This window comes from Hemicordylus capensis, chromosome 6 (assembly GCF_027244095.1).
Source record: "Hemicordylus capensis ecotype Gifberg chromosome 6, rHemCap1.1.pri, whole genome shotgun sequence".
NCBI lineage: Eukaryota > Metazoa > Chordata > Lepidosauria > Squamata > Cordylidae > Hemicordylus > Hemicordylus capensis.
Window position 1 is genome coordinate 159,187,730 of NC_069662.1, and position 16,810 is coordinate 159,204,539.

The 16,810-nt window shown below is 42.4% G+C and overlaps 1 protein-coding gene across 11 annotated transcripts in view; it reads left to right on the forward strand.

The window, feature by feature from the left end:
- The window catches only part of PRKAG2 (protein kinase AMP-activated non-catalytic subunit gamma 2), a 291,223-nt gene that overhangs the window by 255,064 nt on the left and 19,349 nt on the right, over positions 1-16,810 (forward strand). For all 11 annotated transcript variants that reach the window (XR_008309577.1, XM_053260020.1, XM_053260022.1 and 8 more), the window contains 3 exons: positions 30-139; positions 9,829-9,910; positions 13,023-13,081. Coding sequence is in view for 10 of the 11 variants with exons in the window: in XM_053260020.1 (XP_053115995.1) it covers positions 30-139; positions 9,829-9,910; positions 13,023-13,081 (251 nt within the window). In the remaining variant the exon portion in view is untranslated. The remainder of the gene's footprint in view (positions 1-29; positions 140-9,828; positions 9,911-13,022; positions 13,082-16,810) is intronic.

Below are 16,810 nucleotides of genomic sequence, written 5' to 3' on the forward strand. Positions count from 1 at the left end.
TAAAAAAGCACAAATTGTTTTTCTTACAGCTGTTGGTGAATCGGAAAGTGACATTTACATGCGATTCATGAAGTCACATAAGTGTTACGACATTGTTCCCACAAGCTCAAAGCTTGTAGTCTTTGACACTACTCTACAGGTGAGTTCTCCATTTTCAGGATATCTTTCCTTACTATTGGTAGCCTAATTGATTACATGTGTAGTAATCTAAAATGGTTATACAAGATTTGATTGTCTCTTACGATACAGATCCTGTTTTTGGAACTTAATGTTGTGTGTATTGAGTGTTTTTAATTTAGTGTAGTATCAAAGACTATTGAAATCTCTAGAGATTTTAAAGTATCTCTTTGAATCAATAGTTGGTAGATTAATTCTAATGGCCTGTGGAACTTTGCTTCCTTTTTAAATGGAAAAGGGCAGACAAAGTGGGCAGATGGGTTGGATGTGGGCTGATAAACTAAGATTGAATCCGGGCAAGATACACAGGTTCTGTTGGTCAGTAGGGGAGCCAATCGGGATGAGGGGATTTGACCAATTCTGAATGGGGTTGCTCTCCCCTTGAAAGAGCTGGTACACAACTTGGGGGTATTGCTGGATCTAGCTCTGCTTTTGGAAGCTCAGATGGAGGTTGTGGCTGAGGGTGCCTTTGCACAGCTTTGGCTAGTACACCAACTGCATCCCTTTCTAGAGAAGGCAGATCTGGCCACTGTTACCCACGTATTGGTCACGTCACGCTGGATTACTGTAACACGCTCTGCGTGGGGCTGCCCTTGAAGAATATTCAGAAACTGCAGCTAGTGCAAAATGCAGCAGCTAGAATTTTATCCAGAGCTGCCCCCTGGGATCATATTACACCCATTTTGAAAGAGTTACATTGGCTGCCAATTTGTTTCCAGGTCTAATTCAGTGTGCAGGTTTTGACTTTTAAAGCCCTTAATGGTTTGAGCCCTGGATACCTGAGGGACTGCCTTTCTGCCCACTTGATGAGGTCATTGGAGGGAGCTCTGCACAGTGTGCCGACAATCACACAATTTGTTATGGGGTGGCTAACAAAGTTTATTATTATTATTTATTATTGAGGTAGGCTTAACTGTTGTGCACGCGAGATAGAGGCTTCTCAATTATTGCCCCAAAACTTTTTGAAATGCTTTTCCAGTGAGCATCCACTCCTCAGTTTCCATCACAGTTTTTAAAAAGCAAGTAGAGTCTTGGCTTTTTACCCAGGCTTTTATGTGAGTGTTTTGTTGCTGCTTCTTTGTATTTTATGGTTTTATTGTGCATGTTTTTAAAACTTTTAATTACATTTGTATTGTTATATTTCAATTTAATATTTTTGTGTAATTTTTATAGTCTTACATTGTGTTAAATGTGTTGTAAACCACCTTGAGATTATTTAACAATAAATAATCAAAATACCTGTGTGACTTCAAAAAAACGACTATTAAAAGCAAAATGTTGTGAAATGTCAAATGATGGTGCTGTCTTACTGATCTGTGAACTATATTCTAATGGATTTCAAGTATCTTGGCAAAGTCTTTTAAAATGGCTGCTTATATTTACTAGTAAGCCCACTAAACTATAATTATGACTAGTTGAATTAGAAATATGTAACTTAAGCATAAATGTTGACAGTCTTCGCACAGAGCTGCTTCCTCTAAGCTTTCTTGTAGCATTTTAGAAAGTTGGAAAGTAATTATTGTAGATGACGGAACTGTGTAGAAAGACTAATACAAGTGATATAGAAACAATTTGAAATTTGTGTACTTTATTGAAGCATTTGAAGTTTGAGTACTTTATCTCCAAGCCGCCCCCCCCTTTAAAAACATCAGGTTTTTCAAGTGCAATTAAGAAAACACATATGGCAACCTTCATCCGTGTCCCAAATGGCAGGCAGGACTTGGCAGCACAAATGGAGAGTGGGTTGGGGAGGAAGAAGAGCTGGCATGCTTTAGTGTCTAAAGGATGGTCTTCCAGAGAAGCAAAAAAGTTGGTTATTGGCCCGAAGCAGCCTCCTTCCAAAACAAATGGGAGAGGCACACTGCTATCTACCATAATGAATATATGGGAACATTGTCTCCTGACTCAGCTGAAAAGCATTAGGTCACTCTGGGGCTTAAAAGGTGGACTTAGTTCCTGTTCTAGCGGCTGGGGGATCCATAGGAAGAGTCTTGTGTCTGCAGACACTGACCTTAGTAATTCCTGTAAGCAGGGGTAAATAAATGTTGGCTCAGTTCACTAGTCAGATTGTTCCTCAAGCTATGTTGGTACATCACTCATCAGGATTTTTTTCACTCATCACGGATGATTAGACGAGTGGATTTCTTGAGCCCTGTTTATAAGGGATTGTTTTGAAGCTAAAAGGATTATTACCTTGGTCATGTAGAGTAAAGTGTGGCAGAGCAAGAGATGTCAGTGGTGTTAAGATTGGATGGCTCAGTTGATAGCCAGGGACTTGTGCATCTTCACACTGGTAACTAAAAGCAGTTTAAACACTAAAATAATAATCAACCACAAGAGGAATAAAACGACTATAAAAAGCAGACAGCAGGATCCTAAAGAGTAGATTAAAATAATTCAGCATTTTTAAACACCTGGAAGAGTGTGTGTGTGTGTGTGTGTTTGTTTTTTTCAATGTGTCAAAATAACATGGCATCAAGTGAGCTTCTCTGGGGAGAGCATCCCTACCAAGATAATTTGATAACTTGTTTGCATGATCTACAAGCCTAGATCTTTGTGTTCAGTGATTAGAATTTGAATATGTTATGATACTCCAAGAGAGCTAGCTAGAGAATATTTGGACCTACCATGTTGCTTACATTCTGCCCTCTAAGTTTTAAAAATATTTATATGGGGAGCTTCCTAGAAGAACTCTTTCAATGATATAAACATTTTGATTTCCAGTAGTTCATCCCTATCTACTGGTTGGAGACAGAATCAGATTACAGTTATACATTCTCAAATAATTCACAAGACTAATTTTTCCAAGAGAAAAATTATGCCCACAATACACATTCTAAAAACCTGCAACTTTGACCATAAGCTAGCATTGCTGGGTGACACAAAATTTAACCCTTGTTTAGCAAATTGACTTCCTGAAGTAATTTCTAGCTGTAAACCAGCCAATGCAAGTTACTAAAATGCATCATTTTATTATTTTTATATTCAGTTTATATACCACCCTTCCAGTGGAGGCTCTTCCCTTAGGGCAGGGTGGTCAATGCTGCGGCAATGCCCACCCTGCCAAAAATGTCCAAAATAATAATAAATATCATCCAAAAACAATAATAATTGTCAGTCATTTAGTCCTCTGCTGCCATTGGTCTGACTGACTCAGTCACTGCAGCCCTGCACTTCCCTGCCTGTAGCTTGCAAGCCTGAAGTGTTGATATATAGTGGGCGCTGGTAGTAAAATTCCTTAAACACCTATAAGAGCACACAAAACAGTTTCAAATAACAGTGTTCATAAGGCAGTAGCCAATCCCAAGGCTTGCCTTTATTGTCAAAAGATGGGCTGAATTCAAAACGCCCTATCAGGAAGACATCATATTGATTGACAGCTCCCTCTGCCTCTGACTAGCAATCAGTGTGGCCGGGGGCAGTCCTTGTTCTAGTCTTCTGAAGGAAGAGAGCAGCAATCGCCATTTTGTTCAGACTTGGACAATGGTTGAGAGAAGAGCTTTCAGAGAGAGACCATTTATTTTGTTTGTTTAGCCTCAGATTATTTGAGTTAAATTTATGTAATTTTAAGATTATGTAAATTATGTAATTGCTAGCAACAATTACAGCGCGGTAGGTAGCAATGTGCGTTTGGGCACCTTTGAGGAACTAATAGACACAAAACAAAACTGTAGGTAGCTTATTTACACCCGCTTTTTACACCTGCTTCGAGACATCTACATCTTTCCCTAGTTACGCACTCTGGGGCCTGCCAAGCCACATCCCCCCGCTGCCGCCTCTGCATTCGCGCTGCCTTAGACAAGCGTCCTGCCGTGGCTGCTATGGATTCCCAAGAGCTCTGCCGGATCTAAGCCTGGGAACAGCGGGCAGGCACCCCCAGCAGCCCTCTCCTCTCCAATGGCTTGCTGGGCTTAGAAAAGGCGAAGGGACGCAGAGGCAGCAGGGCCAGTGTGCCAAGATCGTCCTTCGCCTGTGGGTGACTTCTGGGGACAGGAGCTCTAGCTTGCTGCCTGGCAGATGCATGGGAGCAGGCAGTAACTCTCCAAGTGGGGCTGAGCGAGGCCCTTGCAAATGCTCCGAGGCACTGTCGTCTGGGCGTGAGCTTCACTTTTGAAAGGCAGGCACTGCTGGGGCTCCAGTGAAGCCCTCTCTTTCCCCACAGGGTGAGGCGGAGTGGAGGGAGACGCTGCTGCCACCTGCTTCTTGGCTGAGAAGCCTAGGAACACAGCTCTCTCTCACACACACCCATTCCCCTTTGGTGCTGGGCTGCCAACAGTGGCCCTTCCCCAGCCACTTTTGCCTCGCTCTGGTCTGGCCGAGAGGGTCCTGGGAGTGGGCAGGCCATCAAGAAGGAGTCACTGGCAGCAGCCCTCCGCTTCTTGCTGACCTTGGGAAGGCTCCCGCCGCTGGCATGGAACGATTGGGAAGGAAAGAGGTTAGGTGGGCAGTCTGATTCTGAAGCCTGCCCAGGATTGTTTGGGTAGGAGGAGGGGAGAGTTTGACTTCAGGGTACTGGAGGAGTGGCAGGGTGAGTTGGGGTTCCTGACTTCTTTTGGGGAAGAGGAGAAGAGGGCTGTGCAAGAAAGGATGAGGATTTTGGAGTCAAATATCTGGGAAGAATTGGGAGGATCCCCTGGCTCTTAGATAGACGGGTGCAGGACAAGGAGTCAGGAGCCTTGCATTCTTGAGCTGGAAAGAGGTCTCTCCCACCCCCATCATTTTAGGATTGAAAATTGGGAGGCAGGACTGGTTGGTTCCCTAAGCAGAGAGACTGGATTAGGATGCCAAAAATATTTGGAAAATGCAAAGTCCAGCCAACTTGGAAAGTCTCAGCAAACCTTTCTCTCTTGACAGCATTGGCTTGCCATCTTGTGACACTAGCAACTGCTGTATCTGCTCCTGTATCTTGACAACCCACCCCCATTCCCCTCCATGAGGTGCTGAAACTCTTACTTTGACCAAGGTTGTGTCAAATGATGACTGAAGGAAGGAAAGGAAAAACCAGGGATGTGAACCAGCAAGAGCTGGTTTGATTTGCTTATCTAAATGCAACAAACCTTTATATAGAATAGACTTCTATAAAAGTAAGAGAATGTGTACACCACAAAACAAAGCTGGGAACAAAAATGTCTTCTCCAGATAGCCTAAGGGGAAGTCTAATATTTCCATTATTTTACCATTCTTCTACAGAATTAAAATCAGATATTGTAATACAAATTTTCTCTTTGTGGGATTTGGTAGAGAGCAACCCTAGGTGGACTGAGGTTTTTCCCATGGTATGGTGCCATTCTTAGTCACCAGATAATCAAGTTGCACGTGGAGCAGGCCAAATAAAAGGCTAGCATATGTTGTGAAGTTGGCACCATGTTTTTAGCAAACCCTAGTGATTTGTAACTAGTGGCATGACAACATCTAAATCAACTGCAAGTTGATTTTAGGTAACTTGTAAAAGACAAGTTTTAAACTGCCCAGAGACTGAAGTTTGGGACGATGTACAAATACCACCTAATGGCACAGCAGGGAAATGACTTGCCTAGTGGTCAAGCTTCCTCTTGGAACCTTGCCAAGAGGTTGCTGGTTCGAATCCCCGTTGGTATGTTTCCCAAAATATGGGAAACACCTATATCAGGCAGCAATGATATAGGAAGGTGCTGAAAGGCATCATCTCACTCTGCATGGGAGGAGGCAATGGTAAACCCCTCCTGTATTCTACCAAGAAAACCACATGGCTGTGTGGTTGCCAGGAGTCAACACCGACTCGAGGGCATAACTTTATCTTACAAATATAATAAATTTAATTAATTAAACTAAATAAGTTGGAAGTATCTTGATCCTACTGTGAGGGTAGCATAAAAGTAACTGCGTGGGGGGAAACGCTGGTTGTACAACTCCAAAGGAATATCTAAACAAAAAATGACCTATATTCCATTAGGAGTATGGAAAGTATCGAGTATAGGAACCCCAAGTTCTCTGTGGAAGCCAGGCATGGGGGTTGCATGTTAGCTATTCTGACCAGTGAAGATCAGTTCAGTCTTGGAACACTGGGCACATCCAGATTCCTGAGGAGCGTTAGCGATGATGAAATGATGTCTGGTTCTGTAAAGGTGGGGTTCAGGCAAAAGAGAACCACATGTCGGAGAACTTGGTTTAACAGTTCTACTTCCTCCTGTCTTGTAGCTGAAAATTTAAAATAATCATTCACCTATATGAGCATCTCTTAACAAAATGTGTGTACAAGTAGGGATTCAGTGTTGTCCCTAAATATTGTACTGGTGACTCTTCCCAGTAGGACAAAAAATCTTTTGTGCCCAGTACCTTTAGTGACGGACTTAAAGGAAAAAGCAAACATGATGCTTGCAAGTTTGGTGCTTTCTACTTGCATTTTACAAATTGGCTACAGATCAAAAGATTGCCAACGGGCTGCTTTTGCACAGGAAAAGGCAGTCAGAAATACTTTAGTGCTATATCTTGCTAGAATTAGAACTGATCTCAAAACTTCTGTGACTAGGATAGAGAAGGGGGAAGAACACTTATTGCTCCATGATGTTGCACCTTGATGAAATCTTCTCCCTACTGATTTAAAAATATTGGAGTCTTCATGTTGGGCTGAAAGCATGAAACATGAAAGCCCAAGGATGTAGACACTTGACTACAGGCTTCTGACCCAGTACATTCACAGACCCAACCCTATTGATATTTATTTGGAAGAAAATCTTTGGATTTTACTCCTACATGAATGTGCCATAGTTTCTAGCCTTACTGAATGCACTGAATAGTGTTGGGTTCTTCTGTCTAAAACTTGTATACTGTTTGTACCTTGAAGATAAGGACTAAAATTTCCTGAAAAGCTGCCAGTACAACATCTTTAAAAGAGGTGAATCAAGTTTATGAACTGATTGTAAGGGACAATAGGTTAAGGAAATATGTTGGGCTTGTAACTCAGTCTGTCCTCTGCGGGGCTGTGTGTGTGTGTGTGTAGTGTTACAAATTGTGATTAGGCCATTGTCTGAAAATATTTTGTATTTGTAACTAGCTAGCATATACAGTATATGTTGCCAGAAGAGATTGCAAAATGATTTGGGGTCAACTCATGTTAAATATGGAGAGGTGAAGAGTGAGGAATTCACAAAAATGTGGTGTCTCTGTGATTGTGCGTTCAGAGCAACAGCTGGCATCCAGTGACCAGTTAACCAGCACTTTGCTGTCAGTTTACAGAACGTGTACAGTACAAATTCAGCTTGAGGCAAACTTTGTGCCATATAAAAGGATCCAATGAAGATCAGTGCTATTTTGGAATAGCTTGCAGTATATATTGGTCATACTGACCTCTGCGGGTGTTTGGCTTATTCATTACATACACCCAGACAAATAATTATGGCCAGTGGTTCTTGGTCACAATAGGCTTTTGCATAACTTAACGACATAAGGTTACAAACTGAATAGTAATCTTCTTTAAGCGTGTAGTGTGTGCTGTTGTGCTCTGTTTGCAGTTATGAGTTAGTATTGCTAAAGAAAAGGGCTTCCCTTCTTGACTGGTATAATTAAATTGATTTAGTTATCCAAAGTAGGCTGGTTATTTTACAAAGCAATTGGTTTTGGTATCTGGAACATGAAACGTGTATCCATGCACATCATTCGTGCTTTTAAAAGGTCAATCAGCCAGTTCAGAAGTAATGCTGAGTATGATGACTCGGAAGTGTGTCCCCTTCCCCTGTTTGTGCAAGAATGGAAGAATTCTACTTCAACTGCTGGGTAGGAACAAACCAGGATTGCTTGACTTGTATGCAGATCCTAGTTTATTTTGGAACAGTAGTTGGACTAAGAGACAATTGACCCGTTTGTTTGTTTGTTTTGATTTCTATTCTACTTCTATGTATTTATTCTATTTCCCTTCCAAAAATGGCTCAGGGCAGTTTACACAGATAAATAATAAATAAATAAGGTGGATCCTGTCCCCAGAGAGCTCACAGTCTAAAAAGAAACACAAGTTAGACACCAGCAACAGTCACTGGAGGTTGTGTTGCGGGTGGATAGGGCCAGTTACTCTTGCCCTGCTAAATAAAAAGAATCGCCAAGTTAAAAGGTGCCTCTTTGCCAAGTTGATGTATAAATTGCACACCACAGTAGCTTCATCTTTACATTTGGATGTAAGGAATGTTTCTGTTTGATTCCTAACCAAAATCTAAAGCAGGAAACTTTAGACTCTTGCCTGAGCAGAGGATGGTGCATGTTTTGCAGAGCCTCAGAGTTCCATCTGAACCAGCTCATTCAGATTTTTTATTTTTTATTTTTTTTAGGAATGGAAATGCAGCCCAAGGATTAAATTTTTTTAAAGGTGGGGGAAGCAGCATTTGAATGTTTGAATTGCAAATACTTTAGAAAAAAATAATAGTAATAATTATTGGGAGGATATAGTGGTATACTCTGAAAAGTAAGCTTTCCTGAACCTGTAGTGAAGTGTAAATTTAGTCTTGTAAGGTATGTTGACTTTTTTGTATCAAACTAATTTTGTCAGGATGTGTGGATGAAAGCACACTTTTCTGAATAACATAATAACTAACTGGATGTATTTTTCTGAATTAAAATCCAAAAAAGCAACTTAGGGGTGTACGAAACTATATTGACACATACTATTGAAATATTCATTCCTTAATACATGGCTTGGATAGTGTCGTGTAGAAAATGTATAGTCAAACTCCTGTGGTGTGCAATTTATACTAAACAAAGTGTGCAAAGCTAAAGACATGCCTTTTGCATTGTGCACGCTAGGGATGTGCATGAACTGGCACAGCAGCCACAGGCGGGGTGAGGATCGGTTCCTTTTTAGGAAGGAGGAACTCAGATGCTTACCTATTCCGCCACCACTCCACCACTCATCTGGGACTGGCGCTGGCATGCCATAGACCGCACGCTGGGAATGTTTCCTCATTCCCAGCAGCCTGCACGCAGTGTTGGCATGCACATGGCATTTTGTATGGTGATGCTGATTACGCACATGGTCGCTGTGCATACATGGTGGCCATGTGTGTGCCGACGCCGAGTGCAGGCTGCTGGGAACAGGGAAGCAGTCACATGTGGTCTTTTGTGCACCGGTCCTGGATAAGTGGCAAGGCAGCAGCGGAGAAGGGAAACACCTGCGTTCCTCCTCCTCAAAGAGATCGATCCCTGCCCCACCGGTCCAGCTTGGGTGCATCCACCTGAACCAGTTTGGCACTTCCATCCTGAGGCGCCAAACCAGTTTTGGCACTCTATAGTGCACACTCTGCAGTTTTTTGCTGATGATTTAGTAATTGATGCTTGCTTTGTACATTCACATCTTTACATTATTGATCCAGCCCTGAATCTGTTCTGTAAAAACTGCTCCAGCCGCTTATATTTATATGCTGTAATTTTGGGCACAGTAAATAGGACTGCTGACTGTGGCTGATTTCAGACATAACAGGAAACCATAGTTACTCACAAGAACAAAATGTGGGGTCACGTATTGCCCCCTACTCCCTCCACTAGAGGAGAGCAGTGATTGCTTCCACTGTAAGAACAAGCAGTAGTTCCACAGGTATACAAACTGCTTTTCTTTTCTTTTTTAGCAACCCACTACTTCACTTCCCCTTTTTCAGTATTGCCTTACTATTTCTCTCTCTCTTTTTCCAGGTAAAGAAGGCTTTCTTTGCCTTAGTGGCAAATGGTGTCCGAGCAGCTCCACTGTGGGAGAGTAAAAAACAAAGTTTTGTAGGTAAGGTAACAATTTCAGTATAGAATTGTGTGGGTGGACATAAATTCCTGTAACATGAATATAGTGATATTTGTTTCTCCTTTCCTTCAGTCTTCTGTATCTAAGAAATAAGAAATAAGATTTGATCACAGGCTTGATAACAGAGGGATGGCAACATTTTAAAAATGTGCTTGTCTTTTGGGGGGCAGGCTGTTCAGCTTGCTTCTCAAAGTGACTTGGGATCGCAGTGCCCCCCAAATAACACATTGTGCTTATAATTCAAAGCACATAGAATGGAGTCTGAGGGTATCTTGATGGAGATCTTTTTGTTACAGTCTGCCATCTTGAAAACTGAGGACAGTCGCACAGATTTTAAATACCTCCCCTTTAAAACTGAATTGGGAGTGGGGAAGTGGCTGAACAAAACCCAGTTTCCATGGTAATTAAATACCATCAAGTGGATTTAATGGGACTTCAGTATTGAAAGAAATGGAATGTAGCCTCCATTTGTTTTGCTTAGAATTATTTGTTTGACTATTGAAATGCAGACTGGGGTTTAGGATGCTTAGGGATTCCCAAAAGCGGGGCAGGAAGCATATCACAAGTCCAAGGAGCCAGTCCTACAAATAGCTGAGCAGTGTTCCACTTTCTTATAGCTGCAATCTTTTAGGTGCTTCATAGACATTATTTTAATGTCTTCATAGCTTAGAGGAGCAATTTCAGTCACAACTAAAATCCCGCCGTCTTGTTTTTTAAACTCCATTTGACTTTTCAGAAGACCTTTCTAGGCCTCTCCTCTGTAACAAGATGCAATATGCTGGCAGTTCTGACTCCCATTTAAGGGGAAAGTATGCCTTGGCTATGTCCAACACAGTGGCCCCACCAGGCCTCTGCTGCTTGAAATGTGTATTTCTGATTAAAGGGTAATGAAATCTATGCCCTGGCTTGTAACTTGCCCCTCTTGTGTAAGGCATGATATTGTTACTAAAGAGAATGACACAGGCATGATTTTTTAAAAAAAATATGTTCAGACAGAGCATCATATCTTGGTTCGGCATTAAAAGAACAAGCCTTGGGGTTGCATGTTTCCTCATGTGCTGAGGTTGGAAAGTGAATATCTTCATTAGCTGTTTTGTCTAAACCTGGCAGGCTTTGGTCTGCAGCAAATGGAAACTGGAATTCTCCAATATCTGTGTGTGAGAGGAGGAAGGAACATGCAGCAAATAGCTGCTTCGGGGTGTGGAGTGATTCTTCAACCGGAAAACGGAGGATATCAAACTTCCCCTCACTGAGCCCAGTCTGGATTGTGTTCATCCCCATTGCTCTTCTTTGGCATAAAATAAATACTTCGTGGTTTAAGCCACTCTCTTAATGAGCCTAATATACAGGTGAAACTCAGAAAATTAGAATATCGTGCAAAAGTCCATTAATTTCAGTAATGCAAATTAAAAGGTGAAACTGATATATGAGACAGACGCATTACATGCAAAGCGATATAAGTCAAGCCTTAATTTGTTATAATTGTGATGATCATGGCGTACAGCTCATGAAAACCCCAAATCCACAATCTCAGAAAATTAGAATATTACATGGAACCAAGAAGACAAGGATTGTAGAATAGAACAATATCAGACCTCTGAAAAGTATACAGTGTACTGTGCTTGATTGGCCAGCAAACTCGGCTGACCTGACCCCATAGAGAATCTATGGGGCATTGCCGAGAGAAGGATGAGAGACATGAGACCAAACAATGCAGAAGACCTGAAGGCCGCTAATGAAGCATCCTGGTCTTCCATAACACCTCATCAGTGCCACAGGCTGATAGCATCCATGCCACGCCGCATTGAGGCAGTAATTGCTGCAAAAGGGGCCCAAACCAAGTACTGAATACATATGCATGCTTATACTTTTCAGAGGTCCGATATTGTTCTATTCTACAATCCTTATCTTCTTGGTTCCATGTAATATTCTAATTTTCTGGGATTGTGGATTTGGGGTTTTCATGAGCTGTACGCCATGATCATCACACAATTATAACAAATTAAGGCTTGACTTATCTCGCTTTGCATGTAATGCGTCTGTCTCGTATATCAGTTTCACCTTTTAATTTGCATTACTGAAATTAATGGACTTTTGCACGATATTCTAATTTTCTGAGTTTCACCTGTATATTTGGAACTTGAGGTGAACGGGGCTGGGACTCTTAATGCAAACCACTAAAAAGGATCTAGAGAGGATTGTTCATGTCTTGTATTGTCACCATGTTTTTGGATGTGAGCACTTTTGCCACTGTGTGCTTAACTTTTCAAAAGTGCTGTCTATAGTGAACAGGGAGGTTCGGTGTGGCCTGATCTGGTTGTGCATGCTGCAGCAGCTACAGCTACATATGCAGAGCCATAGTTTAAAAGCAGTGATCACATTGACTAGTAGTTTGTGGCGGTGGGGGGCATGGATTCCACCCCCCCACCGCCAGCTCTTTCCTCCTGCCAAACAGCTGATGGGCACAACTACAGTGTTTTGAAGAGAGCTCCTGACAAGCCAAACTGGGAATGGGAATGCTGTACACATTTCTAACTTAATGTAGTTTCTCATCCAGATTAATTGCATATACTTGTGAGACCCTTAACTGAACATTATATACAGTATGTATATGAAGTTGCCTTTTATACAGAGTCAAACCATTGGACCATCTCACTTAGTATTGTTTACAGTGACTGGCAGCAAATAGTTTCTCAGCTGTATCTGAAGATGAAGATTGGACCTGGGACCTTCGCATGTGAAGCATGTGCTTTGCCACCTAGCCACAGCCCCACAATCAGGCTGTCTGCAAAACATTCTGGATTTAATATAGTAGATACAGAGCATGAGCAAAAGACAGTCGCATCTCCTTGGTTTGACTGAAAACAGTGCACAGATATTCTTTCAAGTGCTATGCGTTATCAGTGAGATGATCCAATATGCTCTGGGTTGCCGAACTAGATCATAGTAGCTTGCTGTTTCCTTGAGAGAGAAGGGATCATGGACATGCACAGAAGTGAACAAGAAGCCCCCTTGCATATGTGAGACTCTGCATGTTGGTGTAAATAGAACATTTGAAACTGAATTTTGAAATCTTTTCTTTATCTTGTTACAGGAATGTTAACTATTACAGATTTCATTAATATACTGCATAGATACTATAAGTCTCCAATGGTAAGTATTGCCTCATAATTAAAATTAACTGAACATATTTTAGGGAAATGGTATGCCTGAAAAGTTAGAAGCGTTACAACACTTAGTTTTAAAGTAGAAATGGATGGAGAAATACTAGCTTCTGAAATAAAATTTTGTCTTGCTGGTAAGTTTCTAGATGGTCACATGGAGGAACTGAAGTGGTTTCTATTGTGCCTTGCTCTGTATCATCCACCCAGGTCAGCTTGCAATAAAACATAAAATTGTTGCCAGCTTTCCCAAGGCCTTCTGTGTAGAAGGAACAGTAGCAGCTCGTGAACGCACCACTAGGGGGGCGGCGGGAGGCATCTTTAAGGGAAAAGAAAGTCGCTGCTTATCTCTGCAATGTGCCACCCAGCAGCCCCTGCGGCGAGGAATCGCCACCACCACTCACTTGGCCTCCGGTGGGGGCTCGGCTCCGTTTACGCCAGGTGAGTGGCAGCGGCGATTCCCTGCCGCAGGGAGACTTTCTTTTCCCTTGAAGATTCCTTCCGCCACCCCCCACCCCCCACCCCAGTGGCGTGTTCACGAGCCGCTACTGAGAAGGAATCATTTCATTTGATTTCTTCTTGTATTGCCATTGGTTATTGTGTGTACTAACTTCCTCTCTCTGGGGTGAGGAGTAAAGAGAGAAATGGTGAGAGGTGGTATCGTGATTTCCTCTAGATGATACATGAATGTTGGGTTTTGTGTCTCATGCTCTTTTGGAAGGTGGGGCAGGGAGGACGTGACTAGGGATGTGCAAGCAGTTCAAAGTCAAACCAGTTCAGTTCAAAGGCTTGGGGTTGAGCTGAACCACCCCCAGTTCAACTTAACCCTGGACCGGAAACCACCCCACCCCCCGTCTGGGGGGTTCACGGACCTTTTACCAAAAAACATTTTTAATTTTTTTAAAAAAAAAAAAACTTATCTCCTCCAGAGGGCTTCTCTGAGGTGGTGGGGATGGGGGAGGGGTCCGTTGAGGTTCCCCCTCCCCCTGCCAGCCTGCCTTCCTTCAAAAACAGTCCCATTCAGCCACTCTTCAGCCCATTCAGGCCTTTCCCCCGGCGTGGTGGCCATTTTGGAGGCCGTCACACCTGTGCAATGGGCCTCTGCGTGTCCTGGCTAATTAAGAAGCAGAGCCCATAGAGAATTGTTTGCTCATCTAAGGCAGGGGTTCCCAACCTTTTTAAATTATGCACCCCTTTAGCTCAGGTACCCCATAGAGATGTTTAGTGTGTGTGCGAACGCACACATGTTACAGTTATGAGACAGGCTGCTGCAGTCACTGGCTTACATCCATGCTAGGTTACTCATGAGTACTCCCACTGAAATTAATTGGACAGGTTTACTTGTCCAGTTCTAATGGGAGTACTCATGAGTAACTTAGTGTGGATGTAAGCCAGTGACTACAGTAGCCTATCTCGTAACTAGTGTCCGTGTACACACACTATAGCTGTACCCTCAAAAGTTTCTGGATGGGAGACTCAAAACAGCAGACAGTCATCAAACTTAAAACAAGCTGATACAGCCTCACTGATCTAGCAGTACCATCCACACAACTTGGCCCTCGCAAATTGACACAAGCCAGGCTGAAGCTATGCTGCAAATCTAATCACACCAATACCCCCTAGCAATAGCAGACTTGCTTTGACATTATCATGGGAATAACTGCTCTTGAACTGTTTTAACCAGTGCAACTTCTTATTGTAGATCCCTTTTTCCTACCAGTGTGAGCACTATATACCATTGCAGGCTGTGGGGTTGCCACTGCCTTGTGCATCTGTGTGCACCAGGCTTAGGCTTCTCCTCGCTGTACTCCTCAGGATAGAATCTGCTGGGAAATAATGTGGTGGTGGTGGTGGCTTCAAGTTTTTGCCCCATGCACACCCCAGTGGCCACCTCCCCTGAGCAGTGCACATGTGCACAAAACAGATGTGTTAAGCATCTTAAAATAACTAAATGGAAATGCCTGATGTGACAGGAAAACTGCATTCTTCCTCTTGTTTGGCAACCAGCACCAAATCTCACTCACTGGCCACCCTACACCATGGGAAATCCTCAGACAAGGCCTAGTAACAGCAAAATCTATGAAGCGGTTAGGTTGGAGATTGTGGGCAAGGAGCCCCAAAAGAAGTGGGGCTGAATTAACATATTTTTACTAACCAGCTAAATCTTTGGTGGCAGGTGTCTATTTCTAACAGATGGCTATTACTTGTCAGGTGCTTAGGTTTCCATTGATTCCTTTAGGATGTCACAATGGTGAGTTGCCAGAGTCTCGCTTCTGTCCTTCACTTTCTCTGCTGTTTTCTGTCCTGCAAAAAGAGAGAGAGAGACCTTCTGTACACCTTCCAGTAGCCCATGGAGCCTGCATGACTGGATGCACCTCAATGCAAAATACTTCCTGCACAATTGAAAACTAGATCTTCTAGAGAAGGCTAGGCTGTTGGAAGGGGTTTCTGTTTTATATTTAGGGAGTGGATTTTTCTGTACAGAGCAGTATTCAAGCACACAAGTCTCTACCATCAGTCGAGTGGTGCAACCTGGTCATAAGTTTTCTGCCTCTGTGGGATCTATGCCAGTTGCATTTATGAGTGGGGGTGGGGTATTGCCAGTGGTATATTTGTGATATGCTTTGGATGGGATTTCCCCCCGTCCAAAAGCATCTGCTGCTTTAGTGATTCATTGACTCAAGAATAATGTTTAGGCCTTCAGTGATGCTAGATTTTCACTTCAAAGTCAACTCCCCTTTCCTTGGAACTCCAGACAAGCATGAGCCTAAATACACAGGATGCACATTGGTGGTAGTCCTCAGCATATCATTTGATAGTAAATTCAGCTCCTACTTCAAAAGGAATAGCAATAGTAGGGAATTAATTAAATTTGAATAGTGTTCAGTTTAAAAGGCTATTCTGTAAAGTACTCATTAACCCTGGACTCTAAATCAGTAATAGCAGGAGCATCATCAGTGAATGTTTTGGTTTTGTATATATTAACTTTTCATTGTGCCTAGAAAACGAATAGCCTTGCTTAGAGTCTGCTGTTGAAACCATGAATTTGCCAAGTAGTGTGAATGAAATCCATGATGGCATTATTTATAATAATAATAAATAGCATTAATTATTCCAATGATCCTGTAAAGCATGGCTTGCAGAATCGAGAACGAGCTTCAGGCTTGCATATTCCCTCCACTGCCTTCCCCTTTGCATATAGAATTGCTTCAGTTTCCTCTAACCATAATTTGCTGTGAAAACGGAATTGAACAGATATACTAATTCCAAAACGATAGTGTAAAAAACCCAGTTCAACCCATGGTTTCCAATTATATAGAGGTTGGTACTTAACCATAGTTTCTGTCTGGTTTCATTATCACAGCAAGCTATATAGTGGAGGGAACCAGTGCATAAAACGTAGTAAATAGGGGCCAAGAGTAGAATTTGTGACTCTAGCTTAGGGGTGAGCAACCTTGGCTCTCCAGCTGTTGAACTACAACTCCCATCATCCCCACAAGGGATAATGAGAGTTGTAGTACTACAGCAGCTGGAGAACAAAGGTTGCTGACCCCTGGCTTTATCGTATGATTTTGCAAACCATGGTTTGTAGGGAGCCAGAGTTGCCTCTCTACTAAGCCATTGTGGGTTTCAGAGCCTTCAAATAACTAAGTTTTTATATTTATAAGGCAACAACTGGCTGCCTTGATGCTATAAGAGATTTGCATACATTCCAAAAACT